The sequence below is a fragment of the Nyctibius grandis genome, chromosome 8, assembly GCF_013368605.1.
Source record: "Nyctibius grandis isolate bNycGra1 chromosome 8, bNycGra1.pri, whole genome shotgun sequence".
NCBI lineage: Eukaryota > Metazoa > Chordata > Aves > Nyctibiiformes > Nyctibiidae > Nyctibius > Nyctibius grandis.
This window is the reverse complement of record NC_090665.1, coordinates 46858108-46882157: the sequence shown is the minus strand read 5'-3', so window position 1 is coordinate 46882157 and position 24050 is coordinate 46858108. Positions and strand designations below refer to the sequence as shown.

General features: G+C 40.4%; 1 protein-coding gene across 1 annotated transcript in view; it reads right to left on the bottom strand.

The window, feature by feature from the left end:
* Positions 1 to 24050, bottom strand: part of PATJ (PATJ crumbs cell polarity complex component) — a 147010-nt gene that overhangs the window by 41582 nt on the left and 81378 nt on the right. The window contains exons 28-30 of the mRNA XM_068407131.1: positions 18616 to 18812; positions 9554 to 9645; positions 33 to 105 (exon numbers count right to left, since the gene is read on the bottom strand). Of these exons, the coding sequence (XP_068263232.1) occupies positions 33 to 105; positions 9554 to 9645; positions 18616 to 18812 (362 nt within the window). The remainder of the gene's footprint in view (positions 1 to 32; positions 106 to 9553; positions 9646 to 18615; positions 18813 to 24050) is intronic.

The following is a 24050-nucleotide window of genomic DNA, read 5'->3' as shown; positions in this document are numbered from 1 at the left end:
CCTAATTAAAAACAACAACCCATAAACCTTACCTCAATAGAAGAGTGGGAGCCGGAAGGTAACGGGAACGGAGTAACGGCCATCTGATTGACTGCATCTTCACTTCTGTAGAACAAACAACAACGTTTTACACACTAAACCATTCAGGCTAAACTTTTCTTTTGAGTTGGTTTTGCCCATTATGAAAATACTCTTACTAGGACAAAAAGTAACTGTTTCTTACCAGAAGTTACAAAAGCACTTCATCTTTGCTTGTGTTCTTTGCTAGCAAACAGATTACATCCCTTCTTGGGACCACAGTAGTTACATCTGGGACATACTAACATCATATTCTTTGGAAATCTAATTTTGTATGGATTATCAGAGGATGCAGTTGGAGTTTACGGTCCCTATACATCAACAGATGTGCTAAGACTTTGTTAGCCTCTTCTAATAGTGTCTACATTTGTAAACTGCTTGTTTATAGTCTAACATTCACATTACTGAAATATAATATCTGTTTTACTACAATAGATTGCTTTTTCTTTTTTTTCATATTTGCTGGGGTCTTTTCTACCAGATTCAATTTAAAAACTTGGAAGAATTTTTATAAAATGCAGGGAGAAGAAAACAGATGAACATTGATTCCCCCTACATATAAAGTGCATTATTTTTCAAAGATGCTTATTATGTATATCATCTTTTCCTCTATCCTCTTTAAAATGCATTCCTAAGTTGACGTCCGATTACTTTGTAACTTTCAAAAGCCTTTTTTTTATTAAATAGCATTCTGCCTTGCTAATGTTTTTCCTCAATTGCCATTTAAAATTATTTGGCTTGTGGAATTAGCTCTGCGTTTTTTTGGCCTTTGTAAAACCGAACCAAGTAAAATAAGATGTCAGTGGTATAGTTTAAGGCAAATCTGAGACATATTAAAAAAAGACTCCAAATTTTGCTTCAAAAGCTGTACTGATGTACCTCTTTATTTCTGGGGTGAACAGAAGCCAGGAACGTGATGCAAACCCCATTTTGCTGAAGGTTCAGTACTACCACAGAGCCTCCGCTCGCCAAAGCAAGAGAGGAGGAATCAGTTACGCTGCTGCTCTGTAGATACAGGACTTGAGATGCATGGAAATGACTTCTCATGCAGTGAGTCTTCTGGGTTTGATTTGATTTTATCTACCTTCCAGGTCACAGAATCAATCAGGTTGGAAGAGACCTCTGGGATCATAGAGTCCAACCATTGCCCTGACACCACCATGGCAACTAGACCAGGGCACTAAGTGCCATGTCCAGTCTTTTCTTAAACCCCTCCAGAGATGGTGACTCCACCACCTCCCTGGGCAGCCCCTTCCAATGTCTAATGACCCTTTCTGAGAAGAAATTCTTCCTAATGTCCAACCTGAACCTCCCCTGGCAAAGCTTGAGGCTATGTCCTCTTGTCACTGTAACACAAGCACAAATTTTTCTTCTTTAATTTCTGGAATAAAATATTAGACTAGTGTGTGTTTAAAAACATTTTATAGAAGTGCCTGGAAGAAAAAAGTCTCATTTTATTCCTCAAGAGTTAAACACACAAAGCTAGCATGTTATGATCAGTGAAAGACAACACTGCTCTCAGCAGAGCAGCGTATGGGAAATTCAGTCACAGGCATTGGAAATGATAAATCCTGCAGGCAAAGGTTGGTGAATTCATTTACTTATCTTCAACCAAACAGCCACACGATTCAAAGGAATTGGTTCTGTGCTGCTCATTTTTGTACTCGCTCCCGGCCTCTCCTCTTGGCCCTGCTCAAAGCCTTGCAAGAGTCACAAACCGTGCTTAGATCACAACCAGAGCAGCCCGTGATGCAGAAACACGCGTGCACAGGGTCAAGGCAGAAATCTGAGGAATGCGCAGAATCAAGCCCATGAATTTCATAAGCGCTTCACAGTTTCCAAGTGCATTTTACCCCGTGAGGCATATCAGGCAACAACATTTTTGCTCCTCTTATCTTCATGAGACGTTGAACTAATTATCTTGCTTTTCTAACCTATAAGAATAAATCCACAAATGTGAGGTGTCTAAGAGTCCCAGCAATTTTCACTTGACTGCAGAGATTTTTCTGACGATAGTTTACGTGAAGCACAAACAGCAGCTTACAATGCGTGCTGCATACCTTGCAATTAGGAGTAAACTTGAAAATAACAATGTACGTATAAACTTTTGTAAGAAATATCATTCTGAAAATTGCTAGACAGAAGCTTCATGATCTGCATGATAAAGTGGGGTGTAATTAATTATACAAATTAGTTTCTACTTCATATATACACACAAAATGGTTTTTTTCCAATCACTGGGCAAATATTTTTATGCAGTTTTGAATGGATGGCCATTTTTATTCCAAGCAATAAAAAAACAATTACAGTAATTCCCTGGAAAAAAAATGAAAAAAGAATTAAAAAAACAAGGTTACGAAGTGTCACAACTTGTAATCTCCCCCTGCTAGGACTCGTACATATTTAAATACTTCAATGCTGCTTCAAAGGAGAATGCTTCAAAGCAGAATCAAAGTAGGAACATATTTTAAAGTGACAGATCTAATAATAAATTGCTCTTTCTGCTCTCCACTTCCCTAAGTGTCCTCAACTAAAACATGAATTTATTTACAACTAAAAGGAGCCACCATTTTCTTTTGATGCTGGAGCAGACAGCTTAGAAGTCTGAACATCATATTCAAATTACAGTGACTGCAAACGAGCATTCAATGTATTTGCCAATAGTTGCTACATTACCACCTCCGAGAAAGCTGTTCTCAGTTACCAGTGCTCAATATTGCTTGAGGTTAAGATGTCTAAACCCTTCACAGTCAAGATGCAGCTTCATACTCGCAGGGTCAAAGCTACGTACGATGCAATTTATACAGCAGGGAGGCTCAGACGCTCCCCCTCCATTATCAGCAGAGATGATAAACGTCCACCACTCCTGTTCCAGCTCTTGGACTGGTTTGTATAAGACACCGGGATGGCAGCCCACCTTCTCGCTGGGCTCGTGCACCAGAGAGCTGTTTATATTTCATCAGTTACATATAAACTGAATAGGGAAGGAATTCATCACTCCTCCCACAAACACTTTTATTGCTTCTAACCTCTCAGGATCAGTTTCTGAGTGAAAACGGGAATTAGATCTGCTGGGAGGTTAGAGTGCCTATTGCTTGTACCAGCCTCACTCACTATAGCTCGATACTGAAGAAACAAGAAGCTTCCCTCATCGCAAAGGGTCACAGGAAGCAAGACAAAGCAATATGTAAGTGGCAAAGTCTCTTTAAACTTTAGAAAAGCTCATACCTTTTCAGATTTATTTTATTAAATTGCCATACTTCACTACATTTTACTTTCTTTCTAGCCTAAACAGGACCCCTGGACATTCCCCATCCTTTCTCATTGACCAAAGAGAAGAACTTCTGATGTTTTGCTCCATCTAACAACTGCAGCTTCGATGAAGGGGGAGATGTGCAGCTCAAGCAAAGACAAATACAGTTATTACTGACTAATAATTAACTACCATAAACACTTGGCACAAAATAAGCCTAAGGAGAGCAATATGCAAATATGAATCTAAAGGGATTACTCGTTCCACGCTGCAGAAAGTAAGGCTGAGGGGAAGTTAAAGTCGTGTGCTGTAAGGCTTCAGCGAGGCTGCCCTGCAGCGCTGGGCTGCACTTATCAGAAAGCTGTCTCTGGCACTGCGGAGGAATGTCACAGCAGCTGGAATGGTCTATGAAGCATTCAGAAAGTTATCTTTCTAGAGACGATAACCAGAAGTCACAGCCTCAGCCAAATTCAGGGTTTGGTTTTTTTTTTTTTTTTTTTCATTCGCTCATCAACCTCAGACTTTTAATTCTTGAATTCAGGTTCCCTGCCTTCCTTTGAGGACATTTTCTGTTTTCCATTTTACTTACTCTTATGTCTCTCAGGTTTGTGATGCTATAAGCTCACTGTCATGCAATGCTAAGAAAATCCTTGTTGAGTACACTAAATGAGATTCATCACCTGTCTAAAGCAGAACAGCTTGTCTAAGATAGTGTCCAAACTTCTATGATCAGTGCAAAATCAAGACAAATTCCAAACCAGATCCCCTCAGAAGGGCAATTCATCCCAGCACCTAAATGACCTAATTTAGGACAGGATGATCTGAATTGCTCTTTGGAAGTTCCTGACAACTGTTCACTAATCACAGAAGTCCAGAGGACCTCTAGATGTCTAAACTAAGTAAGATGAACCTCCTGCCAAACTATCTGCAACTACACAGTTCATCAACACTAAAAGATCATTTGACAATGGCTTTGTAAGGGGTTGTGGATGCTTTTTGGGAACATAAAGTACGTCAAGAATCAGGAGAAAAACCCAATAGCTTGTATGCAGTTGCATGACATCTTAGTTGGAACAGATCTGCAAAACAAGTGAATGAACTATGTTTGCCCAGTAACCCTTAGGAGTCCCACAGAGCATAAAGTCCTGAAGATCACTGAAAACTTATACTGTACACATCCTGTTTGTTTAAAAAACAAAAAAATCAGGCCAGGATCTCATATTTTCTCATCTTTGTTTTCCCTCTAGAAGTTTCTTTGGAAAAGAGGAGCTGCAGGGAAGTTGCACACTGAAAAGCCACGCTGGATTTTTCCTGGGTCAAGGCAAGACCTTTGTATTGTGAATCATGAAAAATCTCTCCTACTAACAGCAAGAACAGTCTTGCTCTCCATTTCCCCTGCATCCACTCCGAACTTTGTAAGAGCCAAATGCATACAGATATTTTAAATGAACAACTAATGTTCACATAAACTGCAGCTTAGGTCATCAAAGGTCTGAAAGAACCCAAATTACTTCACTTCCTCAACCGTGCACTTGTTCCCACATGTGTATGACAGCAAGGAGGAAACAGCTCTGAAGAAAACAGGAAAAGTTCAAACTTGCACGCAGAGTGTCTGGCAAGAGCTTATTTTTAAAGCTTTCCCACATGAAAGAACTTAAACAATCAAAGCAAGTAAAAACAGAGTTTATACTATTAAAATATGACCAATTATGTAAGTTAAAACAAACTTAAAGCAAAAATAATATCTGAAGCATGAGAGTATTTGAGAGTCTGGCATGTAACATACAGTGTTACTCATAGAGGCTCTAACAGAAGAGCAGCAATGTCACAGGATCTCTTTCCTTTGCATGTCTCCATACATAACAAGAGATTAATCTTTACAATTACACCTAGAAATGGAAGGAGGGGTTTGGTGACAGAGATTTGTGGCCTTCACTGAGAATCTACAATCCCATCACCAGAAAGCAATGATAACAGAACGATCGACAGCAGTGTGGGAGGAGGGCTCTGGGCAGCTAACAGATGGTATTTAAATAAGTAAAATCCTACAATACTTTACTCTTAAAGCACTTCTCATGTTTCATCACAGCACAAGACAATTTTCTTTTAAGGAATAAAGGTATACCAAAGAATGAATCACAGAACCGAACACGATGGGATGATGGTTTGAAATCAGTGGCATTCACTTTGATTCAAGCATTTGAACTATATTTGATCTGCTTATTACACCGACACTGAAGTACCAAAACAGATTACAGGCAGTTAATTGAGCATGGAAAAAACATTGAATTTGCTGAATCATAAAATTCTCACTGTAAAAGACCATTCTGATATAAACTGGATTTCCTAGTACAGATGTAAAATCTAATTGCATTGTTTTATTATGCATCTTAAAAGGATGGACTTATAATGCATGAACAAAAACCACCACAGATACAAAACCCATTCTATTTTGGGACCTAGGGCACAGAGACTTCTACAAGAAACAAGTCCCTTTCTCATATTACTACCTGGCTAATTCCTGTTGTTGGAGAATTTCAAAAGGCAACTAAAACCTTTACACATCCCATTGCCACTGACTTCCACTAGTGCTTCCATAGCACGACTCCTTTATACGCCTTGGAAAGCTGCAGGCAAATTATTATTTATTTCTGATATTCACAAATCAAAAAGACAACCCATATTTGCTACAGTAGCTTCAAGTTAAGGCAGCAGCTGTAAGACCTTGAGGTCAGATAAAAAGTGACTGGACCCTAATCAAAGGAAGCACTCAGACCGAGCCATTTCATCTCAGGAAAATCTTGCCGCTCTTGGGCAATTGGTTGGTTTGTTTGTTAAACTGGGTGAGCAGGTTAAATGCCTTCAAATTTGTTACTGTAGAAGCCTACAAAGCACAAGATGCACTGAATCTAAAAAAAAAAAAAAAAAGTGACACTATAACTGCAAATCTTTTAGATGCTATTACAAGCTCATGTAATTAATGAGACCACTGGGAAAGAGTGCTGTGTTAAGACCTATGTTTTGGAATATGGCCAAAATGAACTGTTTTAAATAATCATCATCAACTTAATTGAGGAAAAGATGCTTATAAACTAGAGCGAGAAGCCTTCAAATATAAGGGGACGTCTGTGATTCTCACAGCACTTATTGTACTATGTCTCACCAGCAAAAATTGCAGGAAAGGGTGGGAATGCAACGGTAACACTACCTGGGTATAAAAAAAGTGTGAACAGATTTTAGTAAAAAGTCAAAAAGGCTGAGGACACCTTCTATTCTTTATTTTTTCCTAGAAAAAATAAATGTGGGTGCAACAAAATCCAAGTTATTTAATGATAGTATTGCAGTTCTCACAGAAAGGCTTTTCTGTGCCCAGGAATTTCTGGGCTTCTTTCACAACTGATTAAAGAGTTTATGGAAACATCCCCCTGCCCTGCACATGAACCAAAACACCAGAAATAGGAAAACCTTGATGCTGTTTCCTGCTTCAGAGTGAAAAGCAGCAGGCTTATCGCCGAGCACCCTTCATCTGAGGAAAATAAGGCCTCAGGATATCAAAGAGGGCACTTTTTAGTAACAGTCCAAGAGTCCCACCAGCTTTGCTTTTATGTCCTAGGTCAGCTCAGTCAGGCATGCAGGAACTTTTTAGGCTGCAGAATGTTTCTGGAAAACTATAACCCACCCAGGCCTTTCACTGGTGAAATTAGAGTATTAATATCTTCACGCACATGAAGAGCAAACCCATTTCTCTCATAACTCCTGCAGTACACGCTATTTTGCCACGGTGAGCTGCGGCCTCTTCTGTGTGCTCCAGGATGTGTTTTGGGTACGTTATGCTACAGGCCTTCTACCCTGAAAAGAAGCTGCACGGGTAACAGCGCTCAGGAGGAGGGCAGTAGTATTTCTGTTGCAACCAGCTCCTCCTCACTTTCAAAGCATAACAAACGTAACGGTATCCTGCTCTTTCCACACCATTAGAGCCCAGAGGAACGTATCTGAAACCAGTCAAGCAGCAAACCTACCAGCAGAGCTGAGTCTGCTACACTCAGCACTTTGTTCTCAGCTGGAAAAGCTATTGCACATGCACGTACGAGACTCAAGATGCCTGTTGCTGCTCTTATTTACTATAGCTGGCACCACAATGCATTAAGTAGCAGCATTTCAATACCTCCATTTTATATTATAATTTTGAAATAAGTTGCTAAACAAGCAAAAACTTTTCCTACTGCACCACAGACAAGACTTTTGTGCCAGCACAGTCTTTTCAGTCAATCACATCTACTGGTTTTGTGGTCTAAGGTATAGGAACTGGAAGCACCAAAGATTTGATGGGCTTATGGAATATTTTTTGCAGGAGAAAATAAAATTATTCTTTTTTCTTCTTAAAATTCACTTTTAAGAGAGACAGCCTGATTTGGCTTTGCTAAAATTTTGAAACACCCCTCTTACGATGAGAAGTTGACCATATATCCAAAAAAAGGCGACACTAGTTTTCTCTCTGCGTTAGAGCCAGTGCTCTACTTACTGATGACATTCTCTCAGTGGGAGAATTTCTTTTCATTGCTGCTCAAACGGCTGCTCAGGTCAAGCGAACAAACCCATCAGTTGTCAGTGTACTCTAATGCAAGGCCGAGAGCAGTGACAAGATGTGTGCTCTGGGGAAGTGCGAAGACAAGTTTACAACCTCGCAGCAGCATTTAAAAATTGAAGGGTTTTTTTTTTTTAAAGCTTTAGAGACAATATTTATCCAATGGTATTTCCAATATTTACTAATTATGATCATTAAGACAACTTTTTGCCCTGAAATCCAGTTCTACACAGACAATCTGAAAAGAGGAATTACGGCTAAGAACTTGCATGGCCTTTATGTCTTAAATGCAATACAAAACACACACCAAAGATTTCCAGTCCATGGGTGACTCGAGCTAACACACACCCTTCGTTGCAGCTCGGCAGCCAGCCGCAGTGCTCGGTGCAGCAGGGCAGGTTGCAAGAAGCCCGACAGCACTAAACCCAGCCCTAGGTTTTGGTTTCATAAGCTGTGGTTCTGCCTCTGGAGCTTCCAACCAGACACATATTCCACATGCAATTAAGTAATGGTGAGTGAGTTGTTGTACATGACGTTTAATTTTCAATAGCTGGGAAAAGTAACACAGGAGCTGCAGGCAAGATCATTAATCTCCTCCAGATCCTCCGTGCTGCCAAGTATAGCAACTCATTCTTCACGGCGCTAATGCTGCTCTTCCATCATTTCTGTGTGTGCTGTACCAGACAGAGCCATGCGAGTAAATGTACACATTTGTATGCATTCACCCACAGATTATTACATTGTTCACAGGTAAGCTGTGCATGAGTGAAGAATATAAACCAACATCAAGTATGGTGTATACCTTGGTGGGAAGATCACATTATAAAATGGCACGGGGATAAGTGCCCAACAAAAGTCACAGCTGGGAACAGATGCATTTATGAAATTCCAATATATTAAAGGATACATGAGTTCTGGGAAAGGGGCAGCTTCTTCCCAGACCTCCTGCCCAGGGTCATAAGGGTAACACTTCCTGAACTACAGAGTGACTGCATGGAGGTGTCCTTAATTCACATACAGAGTAAGAGGAAAAATTTTCATGCTTGGAGTAAAAGAAAAGATGCCCTTATGCCTATGAAAGCCATAAGCCATCCCAGTCCTCCTTGTCAAAGTCAGGTTACCTGCTTGTACAAATAAGCCCTAGTTCACCTCTTAAATCCTCTTTTGACAAAGTTATCCTTCACACATCCACCCAGCCCATGCTCCATGTACCCCATCCACACTTGCTTGCTCCCCTCACAGCAGCTCCCTCTCCAGCCCTAAGCCTCTTTTCACTCCCTTCTGGCAGTCTGGGTGAGGCAAGCTGCCCACCCCATCTTTGTGCTGGCAGAGCCAACCTAAAGCACTTTAGCAAGCTGTGGGAGAAGCAGCTCTTATCAGGGTGCTCTCAAGCCTAAGACGGACAGCTCAAGTCTTCAGCAGACACCCCTAAAACAGGCATTCAGTTACATTAGATTTTTTTTTTTAACATTATTAAGGAGAAACTCTTCAACAGTCCTGAGATAAACAGTCAAAGAAAAGATTTATTCCACTTCAAAGAGAACTGAGTTCAGCATTTTCAAAACAGGCTAAATATGTAAATATGTAATGTAAGAGGCTGAAGTGCAAACAAGTGTTTTGATGAGAACTGTTCTTACCGTATGAAAACTAGTTTGACCTTTGATGGGGCAGTTTTAATGATTGCAGAAGCGTTCTGATGACTTCTTCCATACAATATCTGATTGTTTATCTGTTAAAAGAAAATGAAGATTTTCATGTAAGTGGAGCATTATGCATTGTTTTAATTTATACCACCAAGACTGTCAAATTTACTGTGGGATAAAGAGGCAAGACTCAAAGAAAATGCGGTCCGCAAAATATAAATCACAACTTCTGAGGTTCTCACAGACAGGAATACCAACGTTGCACTGATATACCTGTCTGTACAGTGTTGTAAAGACAGAAATATCAGAGCCGAGGCACTAAGAGCCTCTTTCAGGCACAGCTGCGCTGCAGAAAGACATCATATGATAAGCACATAGGAGGAGACAGGCACTGCTGAGCTTGGCCTTGGACTGCCCAAGGCTGTTGCCCTTCCCCGGAGGAGGATGGGACACAGTCTGCAACTCAGCAGCAACACTTCAACCATATCTCATTAGCTTTCTTATCATTCCTTTCAAAAGGATAAATCCTAATTTGATTTTAAGAACTCCTTCTCATACTGATTCCATAATGAACCACAGAATTGCAACCTTAGAACAGATTTTAAAATACTACATTTTCAACATCTTAGACTCCAATTTATCAAAGAAAAAATACTATATTAATAGCAAAACATTCCAAGTTTTATTCTAGACCAATATAAAATAGGAACCAACGCAGAGCTAATTTAGTCTTATTAGTAAGCCACAAATGAGAGAAATCTTTTACTCTCTTTCACAGATCCACAGAATGGATTTAAAGTATTGTTTCCAGATTTTTGGAAAACAACTTGATCGGAGAAGAATCATATAGATATGAAAACAGCACAGATTTTGAAAGAGACACTCCTATACCTTATGTACAGGCAGTTTAGGAAAACTTGATGTTAAGATTGTGCTGACTCCTCGGTTCCACCAAAGGAAGGAGAACTGATAGCCATGGGGACAGAGAGGACAATTTAAGGACATGCCACATATTACTTCTGCTGTGATGGATCAAACACCTAAGCACAGCAACAGACACCAAGTATTACTTTGGATGCTTTTGCTGCGTGCGAGCAAATGCTGCAGTTTTCCAAGGGAAATAGCTTGGCTTTCATACAGTGTGTGCTTCAGGACTTCTCTCTCTGTAGGAACTAGGAGTCTTTTCCCAGTTTGAGGAAAATAAATGCCTGCTGTCTCCCAGTGCCGTGCTCAGTGAGTGGGACTTCAACAAGGACAAGAGCATGTCTGAGATGAATATAGTAGTTACTTCCAAGCCAACCAAAAGCATACTCAGTATCATACCACAAAAATAACCTGCAGTATAAAAGTGGGATATTTAAAGTATTTCATTCATTTCACGGGCAGGGCTTGTGTTTAACACCTTGCTCCACCTCAGCCTGCCCACAGTGCCCTGAGTTTCTTGGGCTTCAGCTCCCCTTCGTTAACACCTCAGAGGTGTCCTAAGAGGATGCTCGCCTTTCAGCTCAGGCAATTGCACAAATTACCATCATGAAGACCATATGCAGAACAGAAGATAGATATGAATACCACAATAAATTTAAATAAAGTAAAAGCTGAGTTGAGTATTATGGGGAAAAAAAAGACTATGTCAAGGAGATTAACAAAACTGTTGAGCAGTCTCTTAGTTGTACCCTGATTATTTTCAGATTTAAAACTAAGCCAAAGCAAACACTCAGCAAGGTGGTGAAGGAAAGCATCCTCCCTGGCAGCAGGGAGCAGGGCTACCAGAGGTGTTTTCCTTCAACAACTCAGACTGGAATAAGCATTAAGATAACAACATTCTGTGGAAGAACAATTATTTACCTGCAGTTGAATACCTGTGAACACGAACATGGAAACTAATTCAAAAGTTACATTTAACATCTTTTATTTTGTCCAAAAAAAAAGAAGGCAAAACTTTAAAGATGAAGAAAAAGAAATTGAAATTAATAGTATTTGAAGTCACGATGTTAATTCAGGTTCACGGTTCAGCTCGTCCCATGTCTTGCCATCTAAGCAAGCATCAGAGGCTTCCAAGTGTGCAGAATAATCTGTTATTTAACTCTGTCAGAACTGTCACTCCAAGCATCTTGATTAGATTAATGCACCTCTCTGGAGCTGGAGTTCATACACCCTTCCAAAGTGAGCAGCCAGCTTTGTTTCAATACTGCAATTTTTTCCTTCCACTCTTCATTTACAACATAATATTTACATTCACATTTGATATACCAATGCTGCTTAAAACAATAATGATAATAGAGCCGAGGAACAATTCACTAGTGATTACAGAAGGACTTTTTATTACTGAAAATGTTTGTATTGGATTTTGGTTTTGTGTTCTTAGAAGATATTTTTCATTCAAACAAGAAATAACTGGCCAAGTCCTACAGCCGTGTGTCGTACAGGCTATTTGGTCATACTGGCAACTTCACAATATTCCCATCTTATTTTCAATGGGTCAAAACAACAGGCAAGTTCATCAGTTAAATAAGGACAATGCAAGGACAAGAATAAAACCCCTAACACTGGATTACTCATGAAGACTGAAGTGCAAACCATTTACCTACCCAGTTGCTTACTGTACAAAGAGGATCAAGAAAGGTCTACGAGAGTCTGAGCTGGCGTGAAACGACCAGTACTGAGGAAACAACATCACGCCAACATTCGTTAAGGGTTTAATATGGTGCTGTCTGCAACGGTTACGGTTTCAAAGACAGAGTGAGAAGCGACATCCTAGGCCACGCTTTGTTAATCAAAGATAAATTTAAAAATCCGGTGGCAAAAATGAATGCTCAGTTGCATTCTGGCTTCAAGCTGGACTTGAAACTTTCAGCAAGTTTGTTGACTTAATTTCTCTAAGTTCAAAAATAAATTATTCCCTGGGAATACTGTATGCTTTACAAATTGTTTGGATTTAGTTAAATTACCATCATTTTTTCTAAACAGCAGACTTCTTAGATTAAAATTTATAGTCTTTACTCTGACTAAATTAATCCTATTCAGTAGATGTATCAAATAGTCCAAAATTTAATTAGCTGTGAGCTGAGTCTGTAAGTTATAATTATTTAATTACACCAAAATGAAAGGATAATCAAAGCAATACATCTCCACAAGGTTTTAGACTGTCCCACATAGTTATTACAGCCAGTATTAATTTTTCTTTTCTTTTTGAAAAAAAAGTCACTTTCTTTGGCAAAGTAAATTAATGTTCCCTCAGCTTCAGATACCACAGTGACGAACAAAGCACAAAAGCCTACTTAAATAAAACAAAAAAGAGAACATCTAGGATTTCATAAGGAACACCATTTTAAATCTTTCAAATTAAATAAAGTAACTCGTCAGATTAACCAAGTAGTACTCTGGGAGTCAAACCCTATAAATCTGTGCGTTACTTTTTTTCATTAGAGATTAGAAAAGAAAAACAAAGCTTTGACTAAGCAAAAGAAACGAACTGTTCTAAATCAACCTCAACTCTTCTTTAAATGTTTCTTTACATAACTTCTTGGAAAGACAGGAGCGAACAGAAAAAGATAAAAACATGCTACAGGTATGAGGTCAGGTCAGCACACTTAAGTTTGATCTTTAATATAACCCTAGACTGCTTTATGGAAGATTCTATCACATATCCCAAGTGCGCTGTTGCCTTCACCTACAAAAGTTTTGTTTTAGTTTCATACACTCAAGTAGCAGAAAGTACAAACTCACTGAAATCTGAACTCTTAAATTAAGAGAAAAAAATTTAAAGGATTGTTTGCTTCTCAAACTTTAATTTGCAGAAGAGAAACATTAGATATGGATATTAAAAAAAAAAAAAAAAAGCACTGTTTTTACTATCTCGCAGTAATGGAAATCCATAAAATTAATATAATCTGATTTTTATGAAAATAAAGTTAAATGATACCCCGAAGCTAGTAAAAGAACTGGCATAGCTTTCTGTAATACCTATTTCTTTGTATTGATGCATTAGGTCTCTTCTAACCACAGGAATTGTAGCATTTTGAGATACAATCACTCTGAAACAATGGGAAAAGTTTCAAAAACTTTTTGATCAATTAAATTATATAGACTGAAACCCCGTAAAATACACCAACCCCCCAAATAATAAAGCAAGAGGAAAACAGTGGAAAGAAAAAATAATTAATTAGAATGCGAATTCTTCTTTCCCCACCAAATGTCTTGCCCAGCACATGTTCAAACATGCGCATCATCTCAAGTGATCAACAGACCATAAACTCAGAATCACAGAATCAACCAGGTTGGAAGAGCCCTCTGGGATCATCGAGTCCAACCATTGCCCTGACTCCACCATGTCAACTAGACCATGGCACTAAGTGCCATGTCCAGTCTTTTCTTAAACCCCTCCAGAGATGGTGACTCCACCACCTCCACCAACTCCATAAAGACAGAAAATCTCCTGCCCTGTGTTGCAGTTTGGCTTTGCCGTTGCAGTTGACCCCTGTGGGTCCCCACCTAGAGAGTGCAGAGAGACGGGATGACAGAAAGCTGCAGATTGCCTGTGTCCCCGTGAACAACCGGCTTTCTGATTAGAGCTTTACCTTATCTGCAGCTTTAAAAATCACCACCCAACACTAACCTTGATTGGGAACCTGTATATGAAGTACTTGAAAAAAGTATTAGTATTTTCTTTCCTATGAAAAGACCAGAAGGACAATACCCCTCAACGTGACCTTCAGTAAATGAATCTGAAAACAAGAACAGAAGCTATGACTATTCCGTTTAAATAGGAATTAAAAAAAAATATCACCACTGGAGTTAATCATTCAAGATGACTCTTCAAAACCCCAATGTGAAAATCCCACTCTCTTTTCATGTGAAAACCCCACTCTTTTTCCATGTTCAAGTTACTGTCCCTCTTGAGGGATAGTGCCACTTGCCTAATACAAAGTAACTACCATAAAACAGGAAAAAAATAACAACCCTACGACAAATAAACTGAGAATAAAACGCCATTCCCTCCCATTCTAACACAGAAGTGGCGTCATGAATTTGGCCGGGTAGTTAATTTACTTGGGCAAAATACTGATGTATCTATTATATTATTACAGCATAACTTATATTTATCCAACAATCTTAAAATAAAATAGCAATAAAAATACATTTAGCACAAAAGCTCTCTGGCTTTGAGCTATGACAAAAATGGCTCAAGAAAAAAAAAAAAATTGCCTCTCATGCAGCAGTCCAGAATGGGCACGAGGTAAGCTTGTACACCAATTCTTGACCACAAAGACAAGCTTTCAAGAAGTGCTGTGGCCTCCTAGAGCAAAACATCCAAACGAGCAGTTTCCTTCCACCCCCTGCCCCATTTTCAGCCAGACAAGCAGGGGCAGGAAGATGGCAGAAAATCCCAACATCAGTAATTTAGCGTAACAGGGCTCTGAACAGCTTGGTTTATTAATAGAACACACAGTTGACTCTCTTATGGAGAGATGATAATAATAATAATAATAACAGGGTGGATTATTCAGTGTGAATAAAACCTACCAAAAGGACAGACCCATGCAGAGTTCATGAGCAGCAGGGCTTAACAGCACAGGTAGAGCACCATGTGAACGCACTGCGGGCCATGCTGGGCACAATCAGCCACGGGACTAAGCCCAAACTAATAAGATACGAAGCAGTGCAGACACCTGCACTAACACAGCAAGAGTGCAAGGCAGGAGCACCACAGATGGTTGCTTTGCTTGGAAAAAGAACGGAAAAGCAGAACTTGTGGCATATAAGAAATACATTCTCTTGCACAGGGACCAGATTCTGACCCAAGTAATTTTCCTCCACGTAAGAAACTAGGATGAAAGGACCTTCTCCCTCCCTTCTCCCTCAAAAAGCTCTTTTCCCCAGCAATATCCAAAATACATAATACATCACAGAAGACGTATTAAAAAAATAATGATGATTACATATAATTTTTTTATGTGACCTGCATTTCACTCAATGTATAGGCTGGATTAAGTCTGAAAACGAGCCAGGATCATGCCCCCAAAAGACTACTGTTGTTTGCAGAAGCTAAAAGTGAGATGGTATTTCATTAATTCAGTGATAAAAGGTTTTATGAATAAGGAGCTGAAGCAGTCTGGCAGCACCCCACATCTTTCAATAGAATCAAATCAAACTCCAGTTCAGAAGAAAAATGAAGAGGTAATATCTATCTATTTATCTATATATCTCTCCATCCCATTAACCTCACCCCCATCAAGAGCCATGGGGAATAATCTGCACACACTGCAGTAGCATCCTCTGTTTTAATGGAGCAACACTAACCAACAGGATTCACTGGGGCACCCTGGGACAGTGCAGAAATGCTAAAGGCTTCCTAAGATGTGAATCCCTTCTCTTGTCAATATGCTCTAGTATTCAAACCCGATGTATAATGAAAGATGCAGATAATATACTTAAAACATGCAGTTAGACGACGGTTGAGGGTGGTATGTCTATTTGCTGACAAACAGATGAAAATACTGGGGAAAACGGCCTCAAATGGTTATGAATTAAGTGGTTGCAAAGTCGAATAGCTTTTTTGCTATGGAATAACTAAATATTTGAGCAGTTGGCAATGGCCAGCAGCTCAGTCTGCAGGCAGAGCAATTAAAATACCTACACGCAGTGAAGCACGACCCAAAGGAAGAGAAGTTAAGTGGCTTGATCAGTAAAGATTGTCCATCCTGGTCTCTGAACAAGGCAAGGAAACCATGGGAGAGACAAATGCTTCTGCGACCGACAACCTTACTCACAGCCTTTAATTTTATGTCTTTAACTGAAGAAAACTAATCTGGATTCTGTCATTTCCTAACTTCTGAATGCTTGAGTTTGTCGTTAGTGCTCTTTTAATGTATTTTGTTGTAAAACACACTGCAAGTAAAGCCAGTTGACCGCCTTGACCGCTGCATCACTGGCATGGAAGTAAGCATGAAACCATACTGGAGATATTCAAAAGCCATCTGGACACAGTCCTGGGCAACTGGCTTAAGGTGGCCCTGCTTGAGCAAGGGGGTTGGACCAGATGACCTCCGAGGTCCCTCCCAGGTCCAACCATTCTGTGATATTCCTACCTGGGTGACCCGTATACTTGTTGGGCATGAGGATTCCTAATGATTACTGAAATAACCTAGTTATCGAACCTAATGGTTATTGAAAAAAACCCTGCCTGTGCATATGCCCATTAGTTCCATTTCAATGCTATTCACATAACACTGAAATACTTTTAAAAGACAAAAAAACAGAGCTGTGAATAATTGACCACTGGTGCGAACATGAGACGATTGTACATGACTAATGCACAACCCATTCCTTTGTAATACAGGATGTTTTGACACTGGATATGTACTCACCGGGGACCAGAATGAGATCACCACATCCTTTCCTATAAGTAATCACACTTCTGCCCACTAGTGACACACCTTTAATTTGATTGCAAAGGTAAACAAGAGAGGTAGTTACTAAAGTCTCTTTGAACTTCGGTTTATTTGAAGTTGGGCATTTTTGAGGTGGTGCACATCACTTTCCTTCCACTGAAAAAAAAAAATCATTTTCTCTCCAGCTTGACAAGGAGAGGAATTAGGCCAACATCACCACTTTGGAAAATGCTACTTAGAACGTGCTCATGCATGTAAATCCTGAGCATTGAGATATATGTGATTAATCACAGATGGTGCATGTTTCAAGTACTGCTAGCAATACTTACCATCAGATCAAACAAACACTGCAAGGAATAACTTGTGAGATGAAGAAAACTTCAGCAAATCTTTCTTTGTGGAAAGATATCGACACAAAAGGCTCTACCTTTCCTCTACCACAAACTACCTGGTCTACGATGTGCACAGAGGAAAACAGTACCATGAGTCCTTTCAACTGGTATACACCCAAAACTTGACAATTTTAATTTTTTTACCATTAGAATTTGGTGCCAGGGACAGAAAGAACATAAATTTTAAGGAGAAAGTAATTTTCCTACCCTACTCCAGTATGGTATATACCTTCATACCATTTATCACACTTAAAAGGAAAATAAACTTCAGTGGGTGTTATTATTAGAGCAAAACAAGTCTTTCTTGTGCTATGTGTATTGAAAACCCATAATTACAGAACCGTTAGACAATGACAAATGCTTAGACAATTCTGAGGACTCCCAAGGTATCCCCAGGTAGCCCAATTGCTCTTTCTCAAGCCAAGAAATGTGAGAAAATAGGTGGTTCTCTCATGGCACAGAGAGTTGCTGAAAGATCAAAAAATCCCCACCCACGGAGAGCAGTAGGTCAGCATATACCTGCTCTTCAGTGAAAGCTTCTCTTTAAAGGAAAGATCCCCAAGGATAGCTGCTTTTTTTTAAACCACTGAAGCAATCATGACGTGGGGAACCACTGCATGTACCGCAGCAAGTGTCATTTTGCAACAGCCAAAAATCAGATGAAATGTAGGAAATCTGCATTTTCAATCTGAAGGTGAAGCAAGAAGACAGGAGAAAAAGTGAAGACAAAATACTCTACTGGCTAACGGGCTCTCTTGCCTTGTGGGTGAACTTGTGCCAGCCAAATAAGTAAAGAAAATAAGTATTTTAAGTTACAACAGATCAAAACAGATTACAGGACAAAATTTTGTTTTCAGGATGGGGAATATCCTTGTCATCTGTAAAAACACATATGGTAACTTTGAGGGGGTTTTGTTTTTTTTAACGTAAGGTGTGAATTTCCCTGTGAAACCACATATGCACTACAAGGACAGATTTACTATCCCCTTCCTGCCTTTTCAACAGTCCCTCCCTAAGCACAGCTTCTGAACATGCTGAGAGCACAGACTTCACGGACAAGACATTAGTTTTCACAGGCCAATGCTTTTTGTTTCACTGAAAACACATTTACCTGCCAAAGGCCAAGTTCTCAGTTGGCATAAATCAGTGTAGCTCCTCGCCTCAGCCACCTAATTCCATTTGCAGGCTTTATTTAAGGTTCAAATGATAGCTTCACATATGCCTTTCCCTCTCTCCATATGAACCCTGCCTAGTAGTTAAAGGAAACACGTACCTCTAGAAGTTCATCACCAATGTGCATCCTTCCATCTTGTCCTGCAGGTCCATCTGGATTGATACCAACTACAAAGATGCTCATCCGAGAGCGGTCCTTGTTGCCAGCAAGACTCAGCCCGAGCCCATTCTTGTCTTTCTCAAGCTCAATAATGTGCAGCTCTCCTGGTAGATCCGCATATCTTTGCCTGATTTTTTCTAGAAAGATCAAACATAAAATAAGTTATAACTTACATGCAGATGTTCAAGAACACATACAGATAAGCTAGAAATCGATGGCTTCTCTTTGGTGTCAGAGGTCTTTCCAGTGCAGGCTCTAAAATACCATTTGCTGTGCCTGTATCACTCACACAGAAAAACGCAGCATCAGTTGCAAATACTATTCACATTAAAACTGCACTATTTTAATTATTTGCACAACAGGCTGGTTCTAAAGCAAAAATTTTTTGAAAGAAGCGTAATCGAGGGAATTCCAGAGGCACCTCAATCTTACCTCACAAAAACTAGCAATTTCAGGAAACTCTGAAGTTAGAGCTGGTTAATTAACCACTGTGGGAAAGTGAAATGCTTACGTTGCAAACATACAGCAAACTCATACCTCAAGGCAGAATCTTTTACTTTTGCTTCTTTCTGGTGACTCAGGAATATGCTTACCATGCTCTGCTTAACATTATGTGCTACTGTGTGGATGATTACTCAAAGCAGATGTCAGTGGCAATGTATATGATTGATTACATTTTTAAATGCAGCCTCGCTTGATATTAAGGTAGTTATTTGTCTTTCATCTACATTTCAACCATTTCTGTGACAGAGTGCAACATACTTACAAAGTTATTTGGAGCACATTGCCTGTCTGTGGATGCTGACATGTCTTTTCACCACTGGCATACAAACATCTGTAACTATTGCTTGCGAGGGTCAGTCACAGCAAGGGTAATTCTTTTCCTGTCTGTCCTTTGCAGATTTTAAAGCCAGCTTCATAACACCACCTGCATCCAACGCTTCAGCTGGGCCACACTTTAAAAGGCAAGTCAAAGTATTTTGCTGTGGCTGGATGTTACCTTTAGTATAGAGCCCAAGGTGAAACTGCTGCATTAGGCATCAAGAAGAGAAATAAGAGATATTACATGTTCAAACATACCCCTGAGTCAGCATCAGTAGCTAGATCAATATTGGCTACTACTATTCTACCAGGGAAGCGTATTTTAATAGCGTGACTTAACCACTGTAGTGAATGTTCCCATGACAACAAGGAAGAGGGGAAAGAGCTGGGGAAGGTGAGAGGGAAGCAACTAAAACTGCTGAGAAGAAAGATGATGAAGTAGAGGTGTTCCTTCCACAGCCCCTGTGCAGGCTGCCAGGGTGATTTAGCCAAACTTGGGTCCACCCTGGCAGCTCTCCTCTCCGAGGGTCCTTCAGCAGTTCTACCAGCCGCAGCAGCCCCTCATGCTTTGGCAGAGACCGCTGGGACACAGGGAGCAGTCTCCTGTCTCCAACCCCAGATGCACCCACAGGCATTACCTACACTCAAAGCAACATAGACAAGAACCAGCTCTCCCGTCGCTGTATTTACAGGCTGGCATTTTCCTGCCGCGCTCAAAATCCCCAGTGGCCTGAAGCCTGAGCCTAAAACCTTGGGGATGTATATTAAGGGTGAGATGTTAATCCTGGAAAGCTCTAAAGCCCTACAGAGGTCTGCACAAAATCAGAATATCATAAAAAATTAGAAACCTCACTTGTTACTATCAATTACATGCCAAAAAATCATGTAACTGCATTAAGTAGTAATCCATGTAGCTGTGCAGTTCTTTAATATATTTCTGAACTAATGGGGTCAAAATGTAATTAGAGGTGTGATTTGCTACTCGAATTTGGAAAGTGTTTTTTTTTCTGCTTAGTACACAGGATACCTCCTGCTGAAAAACATCAAGTGAGGAAAGGTCTTGAAAACAGTGCTTCTAAAAGTACAGCAGACACAAGCACCTACGCAGCCACACGTGTTTTATTCACACCGCTGAGGTTTACCATTCTTTTTCCATTAAGCAAAGTCCAGGCCTGAGGAGCATTAAGGCATTTTCTGCCCACCACAATTAGACAAACAACTCATTACAGTGCAGCAAGTAGCTGCAGGGTATCCCAGCTGCAAGAATATTAAGAGCAGGTCATCAGCAGAAAAGGGATTTCTTAGTGGCTGCGCTTCTGTGGGTAAAGCGAAGAATCAGCGCTCTGGAGGGATGCTGCTGACTGATCGTTGCTCTGCCACAGTTCCTCCCATTGCTTGTTTTACACCTCACCTCCATTTGCTAGGAGCAAAGCACACGTCTAAAGCATGTTTTTAGCAGCTCGTAGTCGGATGCACAGAGAAGAGGTGAAGGGGCAAGGAGAATACACATGCTTAAACCCTGTACAGATGAAGCTGCACATCTTCAGAGACTGCTTCAAAACTCATTTCTTGCTTGTCAGTAAAACTTGAAATTCCCCATTCAGAGTCTGATGCAGGAGCAGCTCTGTGACATTGCACATGGACACATCGCTCCAGCCTCTATCTGCAGGCAAGTGCCTTCTGAGCCTACCAGTGTCAGCACGTCTGCAAACTCTGCGGTGTTTCCTCCTGCTGCAGCAGCACAACATGTGTTTTCTCACGTGGGAAAAATGTTAGCTGTTCAGAAGTATGTGTATATTCCTGTTCCGTGCCAAGCTGAAAGTAAAAGTTCTAGTCCTCCAAAAATTAGCAGTTAGGGCAATTGCCTGGGATGAGACAGAACCCCACTAAACTTTCTGGTCTGCCTGCATTGGGCCAGGACTGGAAACCCGGTGACCCGATGCCCAGCTCAGCACTCCAGCTGCACCAGTAATCCCCCACTGTGGGAGCAACTATTTGGGTGAAGAAAAATTAATCTGGGCAAAAAAGAGAGACAACTCCACAGGTCATCAAGTTGCTTTACTTGTTAAGAGTACTTTTTTTTTTTAAAGGGTTTTCCCCACTGCATGTCTTTGTTCGAAAAAATCTAGAACAGAAGAAAACCCCTGCGTGGACTAAGCCCTTCATTAAATGAACACATTCATTTACGAAGCAACTATTTGAAAGGGCTGAGGCGATTGGAGTGGTGAAATAGTGGGAGACTACAGAGGAAACAATGAAGATGCTACGTGCCGAACGCCGCTTCCAGCCCGGCATGAGGGCACCGTTAGCGAGCGCTGCCGGAGAAGATGCAAGCGCGTGTGTACATGTTCGTGCAGGTAGGGACAAGCAGAGACACCCCTGCTTTTAAAATCAAGCCTCCCTTAGCAGGGTATGCTGTCTCCTCCCTGAACAGCAGAAGGTTCTGGCTCTCGCAAGCCCCACCTCCCGCAATTACCCACTTCCAAGGGCTGTCCTCACCAGTCAGCCTCGCGCTGTAAATGATAACGCGCTATTCCCAGCGGCGTCGTTGCGGTACTCATCCAATCTGCATACAAATATCCTTTGGGCATCCAGCTGACTTCCTATAACATTGTAATCGTATTCTCGGTTTGCCTCTTAATAAGAATCTCATAAGATTATTTTAAACAAGTATTTACTGCTTAAACAAACGTGCATCTAAGGCATCTTCCTTGTAATGCCTTTTTCAGCTGGTTTTTCTCCCCTCCAGCTGGTATCACTTTTCAGTTCTCTGCTTAGCATTGGGGAGCCAGTTAGCATCTGCTTTTGCAAAGAATTCCATTATCTGCCTTCATTACCAGATACTTTACACAAGGCAATTGTAATTCTGTTGTTGCTGCATTACACATGGGACACGGCGTTTCTGGTTTTGGCACTACATGGAGTTGTTTCCACGTTCGGTGACAATATGCCTATCACAACTTCTGCAAACATATCTCACCAACGATATTTAACTGGCTACGGTTGCATCCAGTTTCTTTTAAAAATACTACACAGATGTAACATGAACTAAAAGCACAAGTATATGCTTTAGCGATCACTCCTGCAATAGTATTTCCCAGTTATATTAGGAGACAATTACATTTCAAAGAGAAATCCTGGAAATGGAAGACAACTGCTTTCAAACAATATACTATTATGCTGCTGCATATGTTTCCCTGCTTCAGCCGCTCGTCCTATTATATTAAACAGAGAGATAAAAGAAATAAATGGGGACAATATGGTCAGGATATTGGAGCTTGCATGATCTAGTATTGCAACAAATACACAATTTATGTGCACGGAAAAAACAGACACCACTTCTCAGGAAGGCAAAAGGCTCTTTAAATTACAAAGATATATAAAGCACTTGCAAAGGGCTGAGGAGCCTGTTTCCCAAACCTACTGAAATCTCCAGTTAAATGAGCTGAAAGGGAAGAGGTGTTTCTTTGGAAAATGGCGTCTCTGCGTGATGCAAATTAGAGTCCACCTAGAAAGGTAAAAAGAGGAAGGAAAAAGCTCTGGATGACTCAGCTAGGTGATTTGTTTTAGTACCAAATGCTCAATAATATTAAAACTGTCAAGGCAAAATACAGAGATAAGAAAGGGGGGAAAACACCACAAAAAGAGATGACAGCTGCTATTTGTATATAGAAGGTGATACTGAGGATTTTACATCCCGCAGATAACTATTACCAACATATGCTAGCGTTTGGAGACTTCACAATGGTCTCATTTATCAGCCTGTGTTCATTTTAATGGTTTTAGCTACCATTTTTATCACACAGCACGTAATATGGTTACAGTCTTAGCCTTTTCTAAGATTACTCTGCTCAGACAGCAGTGCTGCAGCATCACAACCACTGCTTTTCATTTAGCAATGATAGATATCAGAATGCAGCCAGCATCCCCTACACATAGCCAACCTTGCATATCAAGCAACTAATTCCCTTCTTGATTTCACTATAAACATTAAAAAAAAAAATTAGGGAGTCCCTTGAAAGCTAACCCTAGAGCTGTAAGGGCAGCACGTCTAATTTACTGATTACAATTTACAAGAACCTAAATAAGCATATTGAAGGGACCATAATTGAACAAATGGGGTTTAGAATTCTCCCACTACTAATAATATAATAAGCTTATTGTTTTAATCTTCCCACTAGCCCTCTGTTCAGCTCCAAGGAGGCAGACAGTTCTTCAAACCTTATCTCAAAAGTGATGCACTTGTCTGTTCTCATAAGCTTTAAATTGAAAAATAGAGAGAAGAATTTCTGTAATGCTTTCTTAAATTCCATAAAATCATTCCCAATTCTTCTCTCAGAGATCAGCATGCATGAGAAAAACAGGGCAGTGGTATTCAAAACTAGCAACTCTAAATGGAAGAGACAGAGATTGTGTTATGACCTGCCCCACTTCCTCGGGTGATGACAGAGTCTGCTGGGGCTCACATCTTCGTAAATGCTGTTGTCCCCAAACCCGTGTGCAGGGAGCATCCCTGCAGTGCGACGGGGCAGCTATAGGCTCCCCATCTGATC